We start from the raw sequence: 23700 nt of genomic DNA, 5'->3' as shown, positions 1-23700 counted from the left end.
ATCCATCCATCCGTCCATCCATCCGTCCATCCATCCATGCACTGCACGAAAAATTTGGCGACTTCTGCTGCTGTTCCTTTCGGTAGGGCTTTCGCCTCTGCATAGCGGGTCAGGTAGCCGGTTGCTACAATGATTCACTTATTTCCAGACGTTGATTTCGGGAAAGGGCCAAGCAAGTCCATGCCGATATGCTGAAAGGGCCGTGAGGGGGGTTCAATGGGGTTCAGAAATTCTGCTGGTTTGGTTGGAGGGGTCTTTCGTCGCTGACAATCTCGGTAGGCTTTCACATAATGTTCGACATCGGCAGACAGTCGCGGCGAGTAATACTTTTCTTGAGTGCGGCGGAGGGTGCGAGAAAACCCGAGATGTCCAGCTGTCGGCTCATCGTGTGAAGCCTGAAGAATGTTTTCGCGCAGACTTGCAAGTACAATGAGGAGGTAGGTTGTTTTGTTCGCTGCAAAGTTCTTCTTCACGAGGAGATCATTCTGTACAAAGATCGAAGACAATCCTCGCTTGAACAAGGCGGAGGGAGGGGGGAAGGAACCTTGCCTTCCAAGTATTCGATGAAGCATTTTATGTCGGGGTCCGCGCGTTGCTGTTGTACAAAAGAGCTGGAGCTGATTGGTCCTCATCGTCGTCCGGCGGCGGTGCATCTACAAGGGCTCGTGACAGGCAGTTGGCGTCAGAGAGCTGGCGTCCGGACTTGTAAACGACGGTGACGTCCAACTCCTGGAGGCGCGGGCTCCATCGAGCGAGGCGGCCGGAGGTGTCCTTCAAACTGGCGAGCCAGCACAGGGCGTGGTGATCGCTGACCACCTTGAACGGTCGTCCGTACAGGTAGAGGCAAAATTTCGATGTTGCTCAGATGATAGCAAGGCACCCCTTCTCAGTTTTCAAATAATTAGCCTCGGCCTTGGACAGGGAACGACTAGCGCATACGAATATCTTCTTCAGTCCGTCAGTTTTCTGAACAAGGACAGCACCTAGGCGCACGTTACTTGCGTCGGTATGAATTTCAGTCTCGGCGTTTTCATCAAAGTGCGCGACGATCGGTGGGGACTGTAAACGGCGCTGAAGTTACTTGATGGCTTCCACTTGCGACGCTTCCCATTTAAATGACACGTCTGCTTTTGTCAGGCGAGTCAGTGGCTCGGCGATGCGCGAAAAGTTCTTCACAAATCGTCGGTAGTACGCACACAGTCCGAGGAATTTGCGCACAGCTTTCTTATCGGCCGGTGGTGGAAACATTGCGATAGCAGCGGTTTTCTGCGGGTCTGGCCGTACTCCCTCCTTGCTAACGATGTGGCCTAGAAACCGCAGCTCTTCATAGGCAAAGTGGCACTTCTCTGCTTTCAAAGTTAGGCCGGACGATTTGATTGCGTCTAGTATTGTTTGAGGCCTTTCTAGGTGTTCCTCAAAGTTCGAGGCGAAGACAACGATATCATCTAAATATACCAGACAAATCTGCCACTTCAGGCCTGCCAGCACTGTATCCATTACTCGCTGAAATGTGGCTGGTGCGGAACAGAGATCAAATGGCATCACCTTGAACTCGAAGAGGCCATCTGGAGTGATGAATGCGGTCTTCTCGCGATCTCTTTCATAGACCTCAATTTGCCAGTAGCCGCTCTTGAGGTCCATCGATGAGAAATACTTAGCGTTGCAGAGCCGGTCCAGTGCGTCGTCGATGCGGGGGAGGGGGTAGACGTCCTTCTTTGTGACGTTGTTCAAGCGGCGGTAATCAACGCAGAATCGAAGTATGCCATCCTTCTTTCTCACTGGAACAACTGGTGCCGCCCAGGGGCTCTTTGAAGCTTGGATGACGTTCGCGAAGCATTTCTTCCACTCTGTCCCGTATGGCTTGTAGTTTTCGCTGTGGCACTCGGTAGGGGCTTTGGCGAAGAGGTCGGGCGTGCTGGTAGGTTATAAAACGATGCTTGGCGATCGGCGTTTGTCGGACCTTCGGCGATGACATGAAGCACTCGCTGTAGCTTCGAAGCAGATTGCGGGTCTTGTCTGTTCCGGTGCAGGGCTGGGTTGATGTCGAAAGTGGGCGAGTTTTCTACGGATGGGACGGAGAGGGCAAAGAAGTCTCGTACATCGGATATTTCGTCGAAAAAAGCAATCGTCGTTCCCCTGTTAACGCGCCGGTATTCTCCGGTGAAATTAGTCAGCAGTACTTCAGCTTGTCCATAGCGAAAATGTGCAATACCTATCGCGATGCCGATTCCTCGGTCTAGAAGAAACTGCATGTTCCCCTCGATGAAGGCCTCAGTGTTATTAGCTTCTGTGGTGCCTACGGTGACGATGACGCTTGAGCGGGATGGGACGCTCACTTGTTCCTCCAGGATACTCAGGGAAACGTGATGTTCCGTAGATCTGATAGAAGGGATGGCCTAGTCCATGGAAAGCGCGAAAAGCTTGGATCGCAGGCAGATGACCGCCTGATGCTCATTAAGGAAATCCATGCCCAAGATCACTTCGCGGGAGCATTGCCCTAGCACTACGAAGGTCGCGGGATAGGTGTTTCCGGCCGTCGATAACCACTTCTTAATCGGATGTCCTGGCTCTTGGGCTGCACGTTATCCTCGGCGTCGGGTCGCGGCTTCATCGTGCATGTGAATTGTTAGTAGGGCGCGTTGTCGAAGCTTTTCTGGGTGGCGATGTAGTTTTGAAGACGGTTTGCGTTGTGGTCGGGGTTGTCACTGAGTGCGGCGTCGGCGTGTCGGCGGCAGCGTCTTCATGCGGTATGGTCGTTGGAGGAGCTTCGGCGTTTCCCTCGTGAGCAACCTCACCTCCTGAGGTTGCTGTCTTTAGTTTCCCCTACGAGGGTGGGAAACCTTCCTCGTGCCGCGGCTGCGTAGCTGCGGCGTGGCGACTCGAAACGCGAGACTGACGGCGATGGTGAGCGCGAAAGGCGGTTCGGCGCATACTCCTCTCGACGCAGGTACTCGTAGATTTCTTGCGGACTTCGTGGCGCGTCGAAGGCAAATCCACGAAGGTTGATACGGAGGTACGGGCAGTGACGAAGAATATGACCGGCTTCACCGCAATGGAAGCACAGCGGGGGGTTGTCGGAAGTCCTCCAGGCGTCGCACTTCCTAGGGGTTGCTTCCTAGGCTTCATGGGAGGGGGGAGTTTCGGGGTCAGAACTACCCCCAGAATTTTCTGAGCGCTGTATTCCCTTCTCCCTTCCTCCTTTCGGCCCATTTTTTTGGCCGATCCCACGCAGCACAAGTAATGGGCCCAATATTGTAAATGAATGGATTCACTGCGGTCCTGTGTAGGACCGGTCTTTATCAGTGTATTTCCAATATTGGGTTGATTGGTAGTGCTGCTGGGGATGCTATGCACACAGCGCATCGATGTATTGGAAGGTAAAAATGAAAATGAGAAGTGTTTCGGTTTATCCTCGAAAAGATTGATGTGCGTTGTCGCGGCTCGATAATAGGAATGAGAACTTAATGCTGAAAAGGGTCACACTTCTTCGCTGGCGCAGGAATTATGGCACTCCTTTTAATTGTAGCCACAGTTCACCCAAAAGGTTTTCACGCAAGCCTACTTTTTTACCTTTTGCATTGCCCTCAAATGATCGTAACCTCGCGAAAATAGGAAGTGCTCTTTTTATTTAACGCGCCTCTTCGGCCGGGCGCAGGTTCACATGCATGGTGTAGAACTTTTGACAAACGTCATTCGTTCGTAGTTGCTGACTTTGCTATGGAGTCGAAGTTCTTGTGTTGTTGTATAACGTGTGGAAATATTTTAAAGTGTAGCTATTTTTCCTACGAGTGTTTTTTTTGCTACAAAATAATTGTTCTTTAGGAATCAAGTCCTCTGGGTCCTGTGTGCACTCGCATATTCATGTAGATATTACAGTGAACGAAATAACTGACCCTTCGTCTTTATTAAAGCAGAAAAATGAGTAAGGTATTGATTGGGAGCAGGCTCTCTTTTTATTTTTTACCGGCGGCGTATACAGTATTGTGTGTTTTTATCGTAAAGACTTTAAAAAGTTTTCTTACCTCAACCGCTGGCTCGTTTGCGGTGAAACTGCACACAGAGCTTGCGTATTATGGTAGCTTTTGTATCGTAGCAAGTTTTACAACGGTACTTACTTAGTTGAGCCGTGCATGATGCAAAAGCGTAATCGTCTGCGTCGAGATCGGCGAACCGAAACCCAAAACACCGAATTTTTGCTGAAGGGCGGTGGTAGCGCCATCTCTCTTCTGCAGTGGAAAGCGTCACAAGGCGCCAAGGCGAGCGTTGCAAGGAGCGCGGGCCCATTGAATACGCCGCTCCTGCCTTTTCGTCTGCTTCAACTGAAGCGGTTCGAACATTTTCGGCCAACTGAGCGGAAAAAAATGCCAGAAAGAACTATTTTAACAAGGCTGTGCATTTAAAAGAATATTGTTTGACGTCTTCTTTCTTTCGTCCAATGACTTTATCCAATTCAGCTTATATCGTCTCTGAGGACGGCGTCGCGAAGTCCTGAGCTTTGTTTTTCTTGTTTAATTTCGCTGTGGAAGACAGATGGCACTACTGCCGCCCTTTAGCAAAAACTCGGTGTTTTGGGTTTCGGTTCGCCGATCTCGACGCAGACGATTATGCTTTTGCGCCATGCACTGCTCAACTAAGTAAGTACCATTGTAAAACTTGCTACGATACAAAAGTTACCATAATACGCAACCTCTGTGTGCAGCTTCACCGCAAACGAGCCAGCGGTTGAGGTAAGAAAAATTTTGAAAGTCTTTACGATAAAGATTGCTGGTCACTGGCCAAAGTCAATAAAGAAAGACGTTTCATTAAAGACGCTACTGAGTGCTACAAAAGGACGGATCCGTGCGCCGATTGCTTCATAGTGAACAAGGGAGCCGTAGCGCTCCCGAAACGTCTTTCTTTATTGACTTTGGCCAGTGACCAGCAATCCTCATCACCATGATTCCTGACCAGACGGTATGTCGTCAAACCCTCGACTACATCTTTACGATAAAAACGCATAATACTGCAAAACACCCCCCAAAAATATTTCTGGCTACGCCACTGACGGTGGAGAACGAACTACTGCCTCATATCAGTTGATCATACTTCTGAAAAAACTGAAAAAAGAAACCGAGCACATGCGCGGTTTTTTTTTCTGCATTTAGGGGCTCGGCCGCTGAATAAATCGGTTGATAGCGCTCGTCCTGTGTTGTGTGTCCTTCTCTTATGTGTCGTTGTTTTAGCGCAATATGACATGACTTATGTAGACGATCACTAACTAGCCGGACAACAGCTCTTGTGTTATGTGTCCTTATCTTATGTATCGTTGTTTTAGCGAAATATAACATGACTTATGTAGACGATCACTAACTAGCCGGACAACAGCTCTTGTGTTATGTGTCCTTATCTTATGTATCGTTGTTTTAGCGAAATATAACATGACTTATGTAGACGATCACTAACTAGCCGGACAACAGCTCTTGGTAGAGGTATGAGAGTTATAAGCCTGTAGTGCCGGAGCCCACATTTCGCTGGCTAGCCTCTCTGGAAACAAGCGCTGCGCGCCCGCCGTCACTCACAGCAGGCCCAGACTCTCTCGGACATGTCGCGACGTGCAGCGTGACTCATGCCGTCTCGCCGGCGCCGACGCGGACCCTTCCTCCTCCCGTCCTCTCCGTCGGTGCGGGCTCCTCCGACGCGTCGCCGGTAGTCGCCTCTCGACCATTGGAGGATTTGAACGGCTGGCTGCCGTAACCGTTACCAGCGGCTTTAAAAAGCGGAGCCGCGCTGAACCCGAGCAGCAGACGGGCAGCAGAAGAGCCATCACGCCGGAGCTACGCTCGCCGCCGGGGCCGCTCTTCTTCTTTGTGCTAGCCCGTGGTGCTCTTGGCCCTGGTATCATGTAAAAGCCCTTGTACATACTGTACATAAAAGTCATTTTACTCACCGTCGCCTCGACCGTTTCCTGGCTCGGACACCCAGTCCCAACAGTGGTGGCAGTGGTGGGATGCCTCAGTCCCAACAAGCCCTGACCTCCGAAGTCAGGTGCGAAGTCTGGGTTTGCTGAACCTGTTTGGAGCCTGCCGCATCGCCGAGTCTTGGAGGCTGTATATTTGAACGCCATGGACGATGCCAGAAAAGTGAACCGCGTCGCTGTGTTTCGAGCCTGAATCTGAGTACGCTGGGAGGCATCGGAGTGGGTCCGTTTTTGGAACAGCCGTCGAAAAAAACTACGATGAGCCCGATTCGAGCTCCGTGTCGGCGATTCGAGAACTATGCGAAAAGTTGAGTTCTTATTCGGTCCCTTTTGAATAATTTCAAACATGTACTACTAGATTCGTTCAGCCAATCGTATAGGAGGATGTCGAATATTTGCACACCCCAACGTACAACAGCTAGGCCGTAAGATGCAATTTACTTTGGGAGGGTGGTGGTCAGGAACCCTTTGCGCTGCGGGAGTGGAATTTGCAAACGTCACTTACTGCAATCCATTTAAATGTAATATTTAACATTGCATCAGTGCGGGCGGGTCGGCTCACCCATTTATAGAAGCGAAGGCTGATGCTGATTTGGTCGCTGGCGACTGCCCTAAAGCATTCCGCTCGGACAATAATAGCGAACGGATTCCGCGAGCCTCGCCCAGAGCACATCGAAGGTCGTGCTGTCACGCGCCATAAGGACCTCCGAGTTGCCATACTTAGAGCAGCAGATCACGGGGGGAGGAGTTCCATCAGATTCTGAGCGTGAAGCTTGGAAAGCATATGTTGAATTCCAATGGCAGATCGGGATCAAGTTTTTCTGCTCGGTTTGGATCAGTCGTATTCCAATGGTAAAATGGGAGCGCGAGTTGTATGCTCCAATGGCAGATCGGGATCAGGCGTAAATCCCGGATCGCTCCGTGGAGCAGCGATTCTTGATCCGCCGAAATCGGCGGATTTGACCGGAACCTCGCGTGACGTTTTCTTTTGGTCAAATGTTTAGGGGAAACCCCCAAGGTGGAGTAGATTTTGTAATAAGGGAGTAATTACTCATTGGCATCCACCCGAGCGCAGCCATACGGCTACAAAGGAAAGCTATACAGCTTTCTCAGAAACTTCGTAGTTAAAGAAAAATTCGTCCTGGTTCGGGGTTCGAACCCAGGACCACCGCTACACCGGAGCAGTCGCTCTACCAATTGAGCTAACCAGGACGGCAAGCTTATGGTAAGGCGAGATCGAATTGATCAATAACTCGAAGTGGGAACAGTGTTGGTCAAATGTTTATGGCTGCGCTCGGGTGGATGCCAATGAGTAATTACTCCCTTATTACAAATCTACTCCACCTTGGGGGTTTCCCCTAAACATTTGACCAACACTGTTCCCACTTCGAGTTATTGATCAATTCGATCTCGCCTTACCATAAGCTTGCCGTCCTGGTTAGCTCAATTGGTAGAGCGACTGCTCCGGTGTAGCGGTGGTCCTGGGTTCGAACCCCGAACCAGGACGAATTTTTCTTTAACTACGAAGTTTCTGAGAAAGCTGTATAGCTTTCCTTTGTAGCCGTATGGCTGCGCTCGGGTGGATGCCAATGAGTAATTACTCCCTTATGACGTTTTCTTTTCCGCCGCGTCTGCTTCCTGTCGCGACCGGCAGCAGCCGCTTCATTCCTGTCGTCGCCACGTGGTGAGCCGGGTGAGCCGGGACAGCCGGGCACTTTCCAGTCAACAGTGGACGGCAATGGTCTTGCTTCGAGCCGTGCGGCACTCATTTTGCTTCATGGAAGTGACAGTTCCGACTCGGGCACTGAAAGCTCAGAGTCCAGCAGTGAAGATTCGTCTGAAACCGACAGCGAGTGTGAAGCTGCCGGCCTGTATATGCCTGCCGCCGGCGTCAGAAAAATGCGCTAATATTCTTTGTTCGCGTTCATAACAAGCCCTGGAGTAGAGGAATGTAAAAAAATGAATCATTTTTGAGGATCGTTGGCCAATACCGAGTCGCTGGTAGAAGTGATAACTGCGATACAAGCAAATTTCTTCCTGATGCCCAGTGCGGCTGGCCTGCTGTCTGCTAGCTCCGCTGTTGCGTCGCAGAAATCGATCATGTCTTTATTTTATTATGAGACGAGGAACACAGTAAAACGGTGACGCGAGTAGCACCTTTACTACAGCGCTGGCCAATTCCGAAGCGCCCTCAGCTGCGGCATCGATGAAAAACAGTTAGGCTTATCGACGACTACGGCAGCCAGGGAGAAACGTTGGCCGGGGGGCAGCGCAGTTCGTCGCTCGGCGTGTCCGCGGGGGCGTCGTTGCCGAAAGCTCGACTGTCTCGCTGATTGCTTCAGCGGCTTGCGTCTCGCAGTCGCAAGGCTGGAAAATCGAGCAGCGAGCAACTTGCCTGCGCGTCGTCCGCCACTTCTTTCGTGAACGGTAGGGACAGGCTCACTGGCTCTCCGAAGACCGCGGCCGCATACTCGCGTGTTCACGGAGAGTGGACCATCCTGTACATACGCCTTGGTTTTGGTTTTACATTACGGCCTTCGTACTACCTCCTTTTTGTTTCGCCGAGACGGCGTCTGTGAACGCGGAGATCGCGCCTCGCGCAACTCCTGTCGCACTCGAACACGAAGCTAGCAGGGCGTCCGCACCGGCGGCGTGCCTAGTTTCGCGGCGGAGCTGGCGTCGCGCTCCCGAGGGAGCACTGGCATTCCAATCGCAAAATGGGAGGTGGCAAAGCTACGCGCTCCGACGCGCTCCGTACGCGATCCGACGGAGCGGTCTCGATCTGCCATTGGAATTCAGCAATAGATGATAGGGAGATTTAAACTATTGCCATCCGCAGTTCCCTACCGCGATCCACTTCCGCGGGGACCCCGCTGCGTCCGCGCAAATAGAGGCGTGCACCCTTCGGGGCCATTTGCTCATGCACAGCTCGTGCCTCGAGGAACCGGTACGCGGAAGCGGACCGCGGATCGTGCTATGCTAAATCTCTCTAATGCAGACTACGTGAGCAGCAGTGACGGCACAGTCATTCACCGGGGTCTTTTATAAGCAACTTCGTTAAAAGTTGCAGATACACGGCTGTGTGAGGAAAGAGGGCGGACCGTACAGACTTTTATTTATTTATTTATTTATAAATACTGCGGTCTTGAACAACAAGACCATCGCAGGTGGGTACACAATTTGTGTAACACCAAAGAACAAAAAAAAGCAAATACAGCAGACAAGGCGTCACCAGCAGCGAAATTACTACATAACACTGTACTGTATCGTTTCACAACATTAGAATACATACACTGCAGTCATAGAGACAAGCATATAACAGGTTATAATTGAGTAAATCAGAACAAATTACTCAGCAACCGAACACTCAAATGTTCGTCACTTGTTGCAGCAGCGCCTCAAAATGGGACAAATAATTCTGTTCGACTATATGACCAGCAAGGTTGTTCCATTCGGTAATAGTTCTAGGAAAATAGGAATATTTGTAGCAGTTCGTTCTTGTGGATAAAGGTTTTACGGAAAGAGAATGTCGCAGGCGCGTTGCATAACCACTAGAATAACTAACAATTTTCGAGATGTCACTGTTGTAATGCCCATGAATTACCTGGAAAAAGAATTTCAGACGACAAATTCGATTTCTATCAGTAACGAATGGTAAGCCACTCTTTTTAAGAAGATTAGGGATAGAGGTGCGTCCATAGAAATTATAAATAAATCTTACTGATTTCTTTTGAATCCTTTCTAATTTGTTAATAGTAATCTTGGTACTTTGCTTTGCCCTTCACCGCCACCGGTATGCGTGTCACGACTGTGCATAGGTAGGTCTGGTACTGGCATAGCGAGGTACTCGGCAGCGGAACGCGCTATGCTAAAGGTCTCTCTCCAGTATCGGTGACATGGGATGCACTTGTGCGTCAGGGAATTACTTCTGTTTTCCCGGTAGGGGTGGGGATCGTGTCGGAGGGCTTTTCGGCGTCTCTGCTTGCAGATTTTTCTGAAAGCAGTGGAGTACAACGAGCAGGGTTGTGCGCTCGGCGCGGGTGCCATATCGTATGCTGCTCGTCTCCCATCGATATTTGTTCATTGTATGCCCTCGACGCGCATGCAGGCACCCAGAAAATGGTCGCATAAGCACTGTGCTTCACTCGTATTTTCTTGAAGCGGCTATCACATCGCCGACTATGTCTGAGTGTAGGTTGACGGGTTCCCGATCACTCGCCAGAGCCCTTCGGCCGCCCGGGGCAAGGCCATGAGCAGATAAAGTCTGTGCTTGGACTGAAAGGATACGCTTGTGGACTGCTGGGAAAAGCGCGGCGAGTTGTGCCTCTGTAGCGCCGACATCGTTGACTGTGGGGAGCAAATCCGTGCTCCTGGTGCCATGGGTGATGTCGCTGCGTTGGACGACTTCTTGCAGTGCTATATTTCAAGACACTGGTCTGCCATCGCTAAGATCGACCTTGGTACCATCCGAAGTTCTCTCAAAATAGATTATAGTAAGGGAATAATTACTCTGACAAACAGCCAAACGCACCATACACATACAAAGGAAAGCTGTACGGCTTTCGCAGAAACTTCGTAGTTCAAGAAAAATAAATAAACAAAAATGTCGCGGACAGGGCGTCTTTTTTTTTCAACGACGAAGTTTCTGTGGAAAGTACAGCTTTCTTTGTAGATATATGTCTGCATTTGGCTGGTTGTCACTGAGTCATTACACCCTTCTTACACATCACTCCACCTCGTGGGACTGCCCTAAACATTGGACATAAATAGATTATAAGTGGGGCACAGCTTAGACGTCATTTCAGTGTGCTATCCTATAGGCTACTCATCTTTACTGACGTACCTGAAACTTCATTGTAGATCAGCAAGCCCATCATTGTGGGATGCTTACTACATGCCTCTTTCTCGTGACGCTCAGGTCCCAAGGTGGAATGGGCCGCCTGACAGCGCGTTCGCAGAGGTAAGAGATCGCACTCGGCACAGCGCAGCACGCCCTAAGCGGTGGCTATTCACACAGGTTCCTGCTGCTGGAGCCGACCGATGCTAAGGCCTTCATCGAAGCCAACAGGGAGTTTCCGCTGAAAAGGCAGACCCAGGTGGCGTCCTTTTTCCTAGCATGAAGTACGGCTTACCATCCACAGTTTGGTCATGAATTATGTCATTAGATCTATTATCTTTCACGACGTGCACCTTGGCATTGAGAACGAAATTTCACGCGATACGTCACTTGTAACGATACCTGTGGGTCTTTGCACAAAGCTAGATGTACCGCCGCCTGAAAACTTAGTATGAATCGTCGAGCGTGTCACGACATTAGCGCCACGGAGAGTTTGCCGCTGGGTCCGAGAACATGCTAGGGTGATGCTGGATGGATGAATGGATGGAACACAGGAGCTCCCACTTTTAAATGTGGCGTGGACAATTGACACCATGCTCGGCTCTTTTCCTTTATTTTTGCTTAACTGTGCTGTACATTGTCATTAAAATTCGCCATTTTCTTTCACTACGGTTTCTTACGCTTCTAACCTTATGTCACCTCTCTGCTTTTCAGCCACCAATCCTCCAATCGCTTTTTGCTAACTTCCACTGCAGATTTATTTACATGACCATTCTTACCTCATAACACTAGGGCCTGAGGAATAGTGACTGGGCCTACATCGACATCCGGATTTATACCATCACATTTGAGTATGAGGTGTTCAATTGATTCTGCAGATCTACCGTACACAGCAGATGTGTCATCTTCATCGTTAAATTGTTTTTTGTAGGTGCACGTTCTAAGACACCGTGACCCGGGTTCAAAGATTAGGGCACTGCCTCTTGAGTTATCATGAAACAATTCTTTCCTGATCTGCCTTTTCCAGTATCGGTATAGTTCTACACTATGCTTCTTTTCCATTGAATTAATCCTATTTTTAACTTCCGCGTTTTTAACCTGTTGTTTAATTCTTTCTTTATTCATCCTCGCGTCCGGCATGCAAACTGGTTAGTTTCCTAATTATTTTCGACGACTTTGAGTCAACGCTCTTTCTGAGTAAGCATTTAAATACTTTAGCTGTCCAACTGTTATCGTCCAATTTCCTCAGGCGTTCTTCATATAGTATTTTAATCTGAGCATCCCGTGCTTCGAACGATGGCCAGCCCATATCTCCTTGTACTGCCTCGTTTGTGGTTTTGCGTTGGGCACCTAGTGCTAAGCTTCCAACCCCTCTCTGATTTACTTCTAATCTTGGCTGAACTTCTGCCCTGAAGCACAGAATCGCATTGCCGAAAGTTAGTCCCGGCACCATTATTCCTTTCCAAATACCTCTCAGTACTTCATATTTGTTGTACCCCCATAATGCCCTATGTTTCATTATCCCGGCGTCTCTTCGTCATTTTGCCCTAAGAGCCTGTTCATGTTTTTCCGTGTATATCTGCCCTTCGTTTAGCCATATCCCGAGGTAATTGTATTCGGCCACTTTGGGTATTTCGTGGCCTTGTATTGTAGGCACTTGATCAGTTGTATCGTTAAAAATGATCACACCTGATTTAGTTGCGCTAAAACTGAATCCTAGAGCGTCCCCCTCGTCTCCACAACAATTACCCACAGTTTGCAAATCTTCCTGGCTATCTGCCGACAGTTCAATATCGTCCGCATAATTTAAACCCGGGAGCCGTTGCTCAACGATATTTCCGCCTAATATCTACGACAGATTATAACCTAGATTACTTCCTTGTAGACTTCTTTCCGTATTTATCACAAAGAAGCATGAACAGTAGCGGTGATGGAGGACAACCTTGCCTTAATTTTTTGGGTACCTCCACAGCTGTCCTACCTTTTATCCCTTCCCATGTAATTTCAACTTTATTATCTTGGTAGATTGCCTCTAGAAAATCAGTTACCTCATGACCGATACCTTGATCTTTCAATATGTTCCTCGTTAACGTTGTCATATGCGCCGCTCATGTCCAGAAAGGCTAAATACAAAGGTCTGTTTTCCGCCTTAGTTATTTCTATGCATTGGGTAAGCTCGAACAGGCTGTCATCTAAGCGCTGCCCCTTCTGAACCCGTTCTGAAGCTCTCCGAGTATCTTATTACTTTATACCTCTGACTGCATTTTTAATTTCACCGCCTACTTTGCCAGCCTTTATTTAACAATGTTATCGTAATCGGTCGGAGGGATTTTATGCTCATCTTATCTCCTTTCCCTTTATAAATCAAATTCATTTTACTGTGTCTCCAGCTGTGTGGAATTTGCTTATTTGTTATAACTTTCTGGAATGCTTTTATCACAGTTTTCTTGCTTCGTGGGCCAAGTTCAGTTTAATTGGAATTTCGTCTATCCCTGTGAATGTGGCTGCGGATAGGGTGGCTGCAGGGCGCCTGCTATCGTCAGTCGCAGCAATTACTTCGTGCAGCATTGTCTTGGACCCAGTGGATAAAGCTATGAGGCGCTAACGTCAGTTTAAGTCACACGCTCGAACATTCGTGCCAATCTGCAGGCTGACACGAGTGACATACTGCAACCAAAAGAGAAACGCACTTGGAACAGAAGAATGCCTTTCATTATTTGCACAGTGTATGCTTGGACCACAGAATGAAAACTTGCTTTCGATTCTAAACAGTTTCAGCCAATGTGATCTTGCCTACTATTGTTTAAGCACTGTCCCTATTGAGACTCCTCAGACAGTATCACCTAGACACATCCTATGTTCCAGTGCGCTTGTCATTAAGAGCAGGATACTCAGTGTGGCACGGTACTGCGTTTTTTTTCCATTGACGTGCGTCGATGTTATCGCGACAGCCTGCATGCCCGCGAGTCAAGTGCTACCTACGCTCGCAGGTGACGGCGCTGGGTGTTCTCAAGAAGAGCCTGGCGGACGAAGACGCAGCCAGCTGTCTGCTCTTGGCCACAGAAGACGGGCGCCTGTTCGTGCTCGAGCCGGACGCTTTCACGCTGCTCGCAGCCATCCAGGTACTGCCCGTTCTGCTCTGTGCTCTGACATACTCCCTTGCCCGTACTGCTACGCCGCACCATGATTAAACGGCCAACGATTATATTATGGATAGAAAGCATGCAACGGGATCCTATCCTAACTCCAGAGGCAACGTAATGACGGATATGGTACCATTTCATTTATTTACCCTAAGGGTCCTTTGGCCCTTACCCTGTGGCCCTTTTCTATCCACAACTCCACTACTGTATACCGCTTTGGGGAAATACCCTCAAGTCAAACATCAATAAACTTGCCTTAATACAAAAAAGGGTCATCCGCATTATTGAAAACACATCATTTTTAGAACACACAGGACCCCTTTTTCTCAAAAATTGCATTCTAAAAGTGGAAGATATGTACTCTTATAACCTGTTAAGTAAGTACAAGAATGCAATACAAGGAAAATCTGAGACATTTCTGACCTTAGCTAGACTACAAAAAACAACAAATACCTGTTCATTTCGCTATCAGTCACCATGGCTCATTCCATTTTCCCGTACAATGTGCGGAAAACAACGACTAAAACACGCCATACCGCATGCGGTCAATGAACTGGATGAAAAACAAATAGACATTCTGCAAATGTCGCACAAGGGAATTTTTAAAATTCCCTTGTGTTCTTCTTCTAAACTTCTTCTAAAGTTCTTCTAAAGAACTTCTAAAGTTCTTCTAAAGAACTTCTAAAGTTCTTCTAAACTGTTTATAAAATAAGGGAAATATTTTAAGCCATTTAAGCGCAGATGCTCCAGAGATTACTACTTAAGCTCTCTTACCTGTACCGCGGATTTCTCTTTTTTTTAAATCTTGCTTCAATTGTATTTTTTTCATTGTTCTGCACGTGACAATTGACAATTGACTGCTCTTTTCAGAGGACTGTTTTATCAATTTTTGTAAAACTATGTGCTGTGCAAGTGCTTGCTGTCTGGGTGGCGGGAGCTCCGTCAAGCTGCAACTAAGCAGCTTTTTCTTCCGTCACCTTTTTTGCTCAAGCAAAATAAAGAAACTTCTTCTTCTTTCGGGCAATACATAGGGGGGCAATACAATTAAAAACTGGTTATATATTTACACAAGTAAAAACGCACTTATAAGATAACCATAGTTATACACAGGCTCAAGTTTCCAACCGAGCCTTCTGTGTGGACTGCCACGCAGCGGAGCTTCCCAAGGGAGACTTGTTGCTGGGCTTTATTCGGTGCATTATTCTTCGTACAAAAGTTAGCACAAAATACGACACTCACAAGAAAGGTGGACAGGACAAAGCGCTGTATTGGAAAGATACTCAAGTAACACTTGTTCCCAAGGGCACAGTCCACAAGGTAGAGCTGTGGCTCTGGTTAGGGAAGGCACTTGCACTCGATTTTTAACCAGCGAGTGACCGGCGGTGGGAGTCGAACACCCCACCTCCCGTAGCCGAGACGGGCGTATTAGCCCCTACGCCACGACTGTGGTTTTAACTACCTTGTTTTAACGGCCCCAATTTTCTTACAGCTATCTATATAACGAAACACGATGTAGCACTAGCCCAGGAAGGAGTTCTTCTAAACTGTTTATAAAATAAGGAAAATATTTTAAGCCATTTAAGCGCAGATGCTCCAGAGATTACTACTTAAGCTCTCTTACCTAAATATTCACCCTAGCATTCTAAACTGCATTAAGGAATTTTTAAGAAATCGAACCCAATTTGTCATAGTTAATAACAAATTTTCTGATTACATTCCAGTAACCTCAGGCGTCCCTCAAGGATCAGTGCTCGGACCGTCATTATTCTTAATATACATTAATGACTTGCCCCTCCACGTATCATGTCACATTCGTATGTTCGCAGATGACTGTGTCATTTATCGTACTATTAATAACTCTTCCGACCAAGAAGCCCTCCAGACAGACCAAACTAACGTTCAGAAATGGAGCGGCCTGTGGATGATGACACTTAACCCTCAGAAGTGCAAGATTGTACCCTTCACCCGTCGCACTGAACCATTTATTTTTTTCGTACAATATAGCCCAAATCCCAATAGAAGTAGTTAACTCATTTAAGTACTTAGGAGTCACGCTTTCTTATGGCGCACACATATCTTGGCGCACACATATCTCTAATGTAATATCATCCGCGAATAAAACACTAGGCTTTTTGAAACGCCACTTACGTCACGCTCCCCAACAAGTTAAACTCCTGGCTTACCAATCGCTAATCAGGACGAAACTAGAATATGCATACCCTATATGGAATCCACATCAAATATACCTCATAAATGCCCTCGAATCCGTCCAGAACCGTGCCGCTAGATTCACTCACAATAACTATTCATACCAAGTCAGCGTGTCGTCTTTAAAAGCAGAATCCGCCTTATCAACCCTTGTTCTTCGTTGCCGCATTGCCAGTCTATACCTGTTTCATAAGTTCTTTTACAGCACCCACGACTACGCAGGCTAAATCACACCACCAGCTCGCATATCGTATTGCACTGGCCATATTCTTCAAGTTGCCCGGCCTCGGACCCATACGACCACGTTCGCTGCCTCCTTCTTCCCCCGAGCAGCGTTAGAATGGAACGGCCTTTCCCACAGCATCGCCGTTATCACCTGCCCATCCAACTTTTCCAACGCACTAACAGATTATACCGTGAACAGCGCGAACTACAAGGGACAAGAAAATAAGGGACACAGGACGAACGCTGTTCACATCATGAATATCTACCAACTCGCCCAACTGAACGTTTTGCTAGACTATACTGTATGTTGAACCCACATGGCAACCATTGTACTTATTTTTCTGTATTATCCACCCCTTATGTAATACCGCTGCGGGGGTCTTTAAGGTAATAAACTGAACTGAACTGAATTGAGCCAGTGTGCGCGTGATTATGGTGATGATGAATTGACGACAGTTCTATCGTCCGCCGCCCCCACCGTGTATCTGCTTCTACTCTCGTCAAATCACATGGACATAGATCGCGCGTTGTGAAGAAGTACGTTTCGGGAGCTGTATGTCTCGCAGAAAAATATGAAGCCTTATGCGTGCTTGAGCATAAAGAAATATAGTACAGCAAATGTTGAAAGAGTGTCGATCAGTTATCTGCAGAGACGTGACCAGCCGCCATCGGAGAGATCGAACGGGACTTGTGTTGCGTGGGCGTTGCACGGCGCCACGTATGGTTCTTCGCCTTGGCGCCGCCTGTTGCCGGTCTGGGGCGTTGATCCGACCTGCGGTTTGCTACGCCCTTATGGTGCACATTGTCTTTTATACCCAGTGGCACGGGCTGGGACTCTTTTTTTTCTTAAATTTTCTTCTTAGTCCCAAAATTACTTTTGTCTTTGGGCAGCAAGTGAAGGCTGCAGTTCTCGGCCACGATCTTCTTAGACTCCGGCGCTGGCGGCAACATTGTTTAGCTCAGAAAAAGCCTCTTGTACAGATATATGGCTTATAAAAGACGGCTCCAATACCTCGCTGGTTTCCCTGCGAAGAACTCTGCTTCTTTCTCCCCACTCATTACATGCAGCGTGTGGAGTAATACTGGAAGGCACTGGGATGTTATTGAGAACGTGCTCGCTCAACCACAGTACCCGTTTTACTGTTCAGAATTACATATGATTAGGTTAATGTCATTTAAAATTTTAGAAACAATGGTTGCGGAGAAACTAAGCCTTAGCATTCGTGTATAAAACTTTCCGGAGACAAGGCTTACCAGTACAACACGCACGTGCTGTTTTGGAATCAGACTACAAATTTGGCGCTTTTCTGCATCGAGTTTCGTATGGTAGTCTCGAGTCAGCAACGGTAGTGTGACCTGCTACTGACTTACGCAGATAAGTGCATTTTGCGAGAACAGGTGACGCGACAGTCTACCAAGTATAAGGTTTGGAAACAACCTCCCAGCTTTTTTTTTAAATGATCTTTTCGCAAATGGTGTCGTTACAGTAAAACTTCGGTTGGGCCTAGTTGGTACATGATGTTGTGAAGGTGTAGGTTGCGCAACCACGGGACGAACAACGAAGAAAAGACACAGAGACACACACAAAGGCACTAACAACTGCTTATTTCTTCTTGGGAACGCATACTTATACACCTGACCATGCATGCTCAAACGCAATCTTTAACCACAATAGTCATGCTAAGGGCTGTTAACGCAGACGCGAACGCAAAAAATTTATTTCAGCTACGTACTGAGCCATGGACGTATCACTGATACAATCTACTGGGTTTTCCTTTATGTGGAAAGCTTCCAAAGCCAGCCGCGCGTGTTCATTTTTCCTTCTGCCTAATATCACGGTTTCGTCAAGTCGCGGTGCGCAATTGCGGCAAGAACTAAGATGGGACACAAGGTGTGCCCCTTTGTCTGTGCTGTTCTTAACTTTATTCGCATGCTCCCTGAGTCGCTCGTTTATGCACCGCCCTGTCTGCCCGATGTAGGTCTTACCACATGAAAGAAGGAAGGAATATACCACCCCTTTTTCTTTTATTGTCTTTCTTTTTATGTTCGTCCTGTGGTTGCGCAACCTACTCCTTCACAACGTGTCGTCACAAGGTGCCGCCGTGTCCCTCCCTTGTCCGGACAGGTGCCGGGCGCCACCTGCTGCCTGGACGCGCAGGGCGCCTTCGACGTGGACTTCCACGTGGCCCTGGCCACCCGCGACGACCGGCTGCTGCTGGTCAAGAGGGGCCACAAGGCGGCGCGACCGCTGGCCGAGACGGGGGCGCCCGCCGTGGGCCTCTGCCACCTCGAGCCGGGACAGCTGGTGGCCGCCTGCGCCGACCGACGCCTGCGCGCTTACTCGCTCAAGGTGGTGTTCATCGCGTCGGTCGAGCACTGAGTCCACGTCCTGCTAACACTGGCGGCGTGCTGTTCGTCTCTTCTTTTATGCGAAGCATACTAGCCGCACAACCGAGCTCTTCCTTGCTGCGCCGCGCGCGGCCGCGTAGCTACCACTTGACCTACATCGGCGCACCACGTGATATGACGTCACAACAGCTGTGAAAGCTGGGGCTCAACTCGTGCGCTCGCTTGCGGACGCGCAGCCTCCACCGGCGGCCTAACTCCCTCTCCTTCCGCTAGGGGCGCTGACGTCACAACAGCTGTGAAAGCTGGGGCTCAACTCGTGCGCTCGCTTGCGGACGCGCAGCCTCCACCGGCGGCCTAACTCCCGCTCCTTCCGCTAGGGGCGCTGACGTCACAACAGCTGTGAAAGCTGGGGCTCAACTCGTGCGCTCGCTTGCGGACGCGCAGCCTCCACCGGCGGCCTAACTCCCGCTCCTTCCGCTAGGGGCGCTGACGTCACAACAGCTGTGAAAGCTGGGGCTCAACTCGTGCGCTCGCTTGCGGACGCGCAGCCTCCACCGGCGGCCTAACTCCCGCTCCTTCCGCTAGGGGCGCTGACGTCACAACAGCTGTGAAAGCTGGGGCTCAACTCGTGCGCTCGCTTGCGGACGCGCAGCCTCCACCGGCGGCCTAACTCCCGCTCCTTCCGCTAGGGGCGCTGACGTCACAACAGCTGTGAAAGCTGGGGCTCAACTCGTGCGCTCGCTTGCGAACGCGTAGCCTCCACCGGTGGCCTAACTCCCGCTCCTTCCGCTAGGGGCGCTGACGTCACAACAGCTGTGAAAGCTGGGGCTCAACTCGTGCGCTCGCTTGCGGCCGCGCAGCCTCCGCCGGCGGTATGCTTCGCATCCTAGGCTTAACCATAAGCTAAGCCAGGCCATTTTTTTCCCTTGCGGACCGAGGTTGTTTTCGTCAAAAGATCTCGGGGCACCAGGGTTACCTCTGAGATGTGCATCGCTGTCGATGACAAACCAATTGCCAGACATCTAAGGGAAGTAAGAAAAAAAATTCAGGGCGCACTTTGGCTGTCTAAAGTGCTGCGAGGCGAAAGCGTTTCCTGGCGAAGTTTTTTTTATTTTTTTGTTATATATCATATTTTATTTTAACTGTATTTCTTGGTTTTGTTTCTTTTCTTATTTTTATGTTATTTCATTTTTATTTTTGTGTATTTTCATATTTTAATTGTTTTATTCCTTTAATTTTATTTATGAAACCCATGCATTTACTAGATACGCTGTTATTCAATCGCAAACCTTGAGCCGTCATGGCGGAGTGCCCTCATTTTGACGAACTGCTTAAATTCTTCCCACTGAACAGCGTAACTTGACGGTTGGTCCATGAGCAGCTTTTCGAGCTCTTTTCCTACTGTACTGACAAAGCGTTCTTGCTCCAATAACTTTACATTGAGTTTCCATAAAGCCCAATTAAACGGCTTTTTAAAGCGTATCCTGCCAAAGTTTGCAGCCACTAGACAATGGTCGCTAAATGGAACCGGTTTGACTTCGTACGAGGTACACAAAGGAACAAATTCTGACGACAATTATAAACGGTCCAGTCGAGCATGGCTGTCTCCCTGAAAGTGCGTGTATTGCGGTCGCGTCCCAGTCATATAAACACTTCCTATATCCTCTAAACAGTATTCACTGACCAGAGCATGCAAGAATTCAGCACTCTTATCACGTACGGGCGAAGGCTTGGCCCGGTCGACTGTCTCACAAACACAGTTCATGTCAGCCAAGAACATAACAATCTTGTCACATTTTAAAAACGACTCAATTCGCTCAAAAAACAATTTACGTTCCTTTTCTACATTTGGTGCATACACACAAATAACTCGAAAAGGCAGATCGCAGTACAAAAAATCGGCGACCAGGAGACGACCGCTTTCACACGAAAAGAGCGATTGCATTGTTATGCCTTTGTTATTCCTAATAAAGAGAACACAGCCGCCTGACGCACGGACAAAATGACACACACACACATTAAAGTGCGTACGAAAGGTAGACACCATTCTTTCAGTCGCTTCTTGGCTTTCAATTTTTGTTTCCTGTATTGCAACTACGTGAAGGTCGTTCTCAAGAAGAAGCCGACTTAGCTGACATTGCCTATAAGCAGTGTTATCAGATTTGAAGAAAAGCAGAAGGAAATCCAGCTCCGTGAGCAGCTTGCGCTGCTCATTAATGTTGAAAGCAGTCAGCCAGGAACTTGTTTTAATGAAATAAGAAATACAAAAGCGCAGTTGGAAAAAATAGACACAGATAAGTACAGAGCAGCGGTGGTGCGCGCACGTGCTGAGAAACTGTGGGCAGGGGAATCGCCAACAAAACGAGCATTAGGCGATGAAAAAAGATATGTTTGTCAAAAAGAAATACGCCAGATACAAAACGGTGACGTGGTATCGGCCGATAGCGTCATTATCAAGGGCGTAATCAGAGACCATTTCAGTGACTTGCTGGGTCACACGCGAAGGGCGGAGGGCAGTTTCCATAACGATTTCCTACCGTTTATGCCAAGGCTCGACGATGAAGTCAGAATTCGTCTTGAACAGCCAATAACCGTTACAGAGCTAGGGGAAGCAATTGATCAACTGCCATTGGGTAAAGCACCCGGTCCTGATGGTTTAGGAGCCGCCTTTTACAAATATTTCAAGTCAGAAATCGCTCTAATTCTGCTGAAAGATGCCGCCGCGGTGGCTCAGCGGTTATGGTGCTCGGCTGCTGACCCGAAAGACGCGGGTTCGATCCCGGCCGCGGCGGCTGGAATTTCTTTGGAGGAGAAATTCTAGAGGCCCGTGTACTGTGCGATGTCAGTGCACGTTAAAGAACCCCAGGTGGTCGAAATTTCCGGAGCCCTCCACTACGGCGTCTCTCATAGCCTCAGTCGCTTTGGGACGTTAAACCCCATAAACCAAACCAATTCTGCTGAAAGTTATTGTCGAAGCGTACGAGAAAAAGCGTACGCCATTGTCATTCACAACATCGCACACTGTACTCATACCGAAGTTTGCCGAGCCAGAAAAACGTCTGTTAGTGGGGTCTTATCGCCCGATAAGCCTCACAAACGTAGATTATAAGATATTCATGAAGGTTCTGGCAAAGCGAATTCAGGGCGTCATAACCATGCTAGTGGGGAGTCATCAAACTTGCGGTATCAAGGGTCGGAGCATAGCCACTAATATACACATAGCGCGAAGTGTGCTTGAATGCTGCGATGCACTAGGCGACAGGGTGGCAATGATGCAGCTAGATCTCGCAAAGGCCTTTGACCGTGTATCTCATGAGGTTCTGTTCAGCTTGCTAGATCAGGCTAATGTGGGCTGTGTAATAACGGAGGGCGTACGAATGGCGTACGCGAACTGCACAACGCGCGTCATTGTTAATGGGGAGCTGACTGAAAGCCTACACGTACGATCTTCAGTGAGGCAGGGATGTCCTTTGTCACCCCTATTGTTCGCAATCTATCTTGAGCCCCTTTGTCTGGCTATACTAAACTCTGAGTATATAACTGGCTTCAGGTTACTGTCAGCGCATGTCAAAATCTTAGCTTATGCTGACGACATCGCCGTCTTCTGCTCGAGTAAACAGAGTATCTGTGAAGCCACGGCTGTTGTTGAGAAATTTTGCAAATGCACCGGGGCGCAAATAAATTGGGAGAAGGGTTATGGATTCTGGCATGGTGACTGGGAGGAAACGCCAGACTATTACTCCCGACTTCGGTGGGCCACAACTCCGACGACGTATCTTGGAGTACCGCTGAACTCTTATAGCAACCCCGAACCATACTGGAATGAACAAGTATCTAAAGACTATCTTGAAAAACGATCTACTGTTGGCGTGGGTACAGGCATATCTATCGTCTCGATCTCAGTTCATATCAATCGGCAATGCATGTTCGAGCCCAGCTTTAGTAAGCTCCGGTATCCCACAAGGCTCAGTACTTGGGCCATTGTTGTTTTTAATTTTTATAAATGACATTGTTAAAGAAATTCCTGTCAAAATCAAGCTGTTTGCCGACGATTGTGTATTATATCATGAAATACGAACTCCTGCTGACCAGCTTTTTCTTAATGACGCCTTGGCTAAAATTCATGATTGGTGCTCAACGTGGCAGATGAGTATTAATACTAAAAAAACAGTTTCAATGTCTATCACGCGGAAGAAGCAGCCATTAAGTTTTGCCTATACTATTAATAACCATCCCCTGTCTACCGTGGACAGCTACAAGTACTTGGGATTAACGATTAGCTCTGACCTACGGTGGAAAAAACACATTTCTAATATTAAAAATAAAGCTATGAAAAAACTTGGCTTTTTAAGAAGATCTCTCCGGTATTCCACGCCGGAAATTAGGTTACTAGCTTACAAAACTTCTATCCGACCTGTTTTAGAATACGCCTCTGTTGTGTGGGACCCTTATACAAAACAAAACATTAAAACACTCGAAAGTATTTAAAGAAAGTCAGTGCGATTTATTTGTAAGTCATACAGCTGGCAGACGTCCCCTACCATGCTACTTGAGAAAGCAAATTTGGAGTCTTTGCAGCTCAGGAGATACCGCGAGAGGCTTAAATATATGTTCATGATTGTTCACAACAAATTAGGAATTAACAGCAGCAAGTACATTGAGCTCGTCCCGGGTCGTTCGACACGATCCTACCATTCTTTAAAAGTGAAGGAATACTCATGCCACACTGAAACATACAAGAATTCTTTCTTCCCCCGTACTGTGCGGGAATGGAATGTCCTCAAAGCGAATATTGTAGAGGCTTCTACTGTGGAGTCGTTTACGGCGTCGCTTAGGAATTTGTAACAATTTTGCAGCATTCAACACTTCCTTTTTTTTCTTTCCCCCAGTGCTCATTTTGACGCGAGATTCGTCTAATATTGTGTAATGTTGTTTCTTTTCGTCGTTCATTTTTTTCGGTATTGTGTGCTGAGTTGCGTGTG

The 23700-nt window shown here is 48.2% G+C and overlaps 1 protein-coding gene across 1 annotated transcript in view; it reads left to right on the top strand.

Annotated features, from left to right (window-relative positions):
• The window catches only part of BBS1 (Bardet-Biedl syndrome 1), a 71616-nt gene that overhangs the window by 28593 nt on the left and 19323 nt on the right, over window positions 1-23700 (top strand). The window contains exons 5-8 of the mRNA XM_089557962.1: window positions 10875-10916; window positions 10974-11052; window positions 13784-13915; window positions 18495-18719. Of these exons, the coding sequence (XP_089414088.1) occupies window positions 10875-10916; window positions 10974-11052; window positions 13784-13915; window positions 18495-18719 (478 nt within the window). The remainder of the gene's footprint in view (window positions 1-10874; window positions 10917-10973; window positions 11053-13783; window positions 13916-18494; window positions 18720-23700) is intronic.

Source organism: Amblyomma mixtum, chromosome 8 (assembly GCF_055824585.1).
Source record: "Amblyomma mixtum isolate Tamu chromosome 8, ASM5582458v1, whole genome shotgun sequence".
NCBI lineage: Eukaryota > Metazoa > Arthropoda > Arachnida > Ixodida > Ixodidae > Amblyomma > Amblyomma mixtum.
This window is presented reverse-complemented; position numbering and strand designations above follow the sequence as displayed.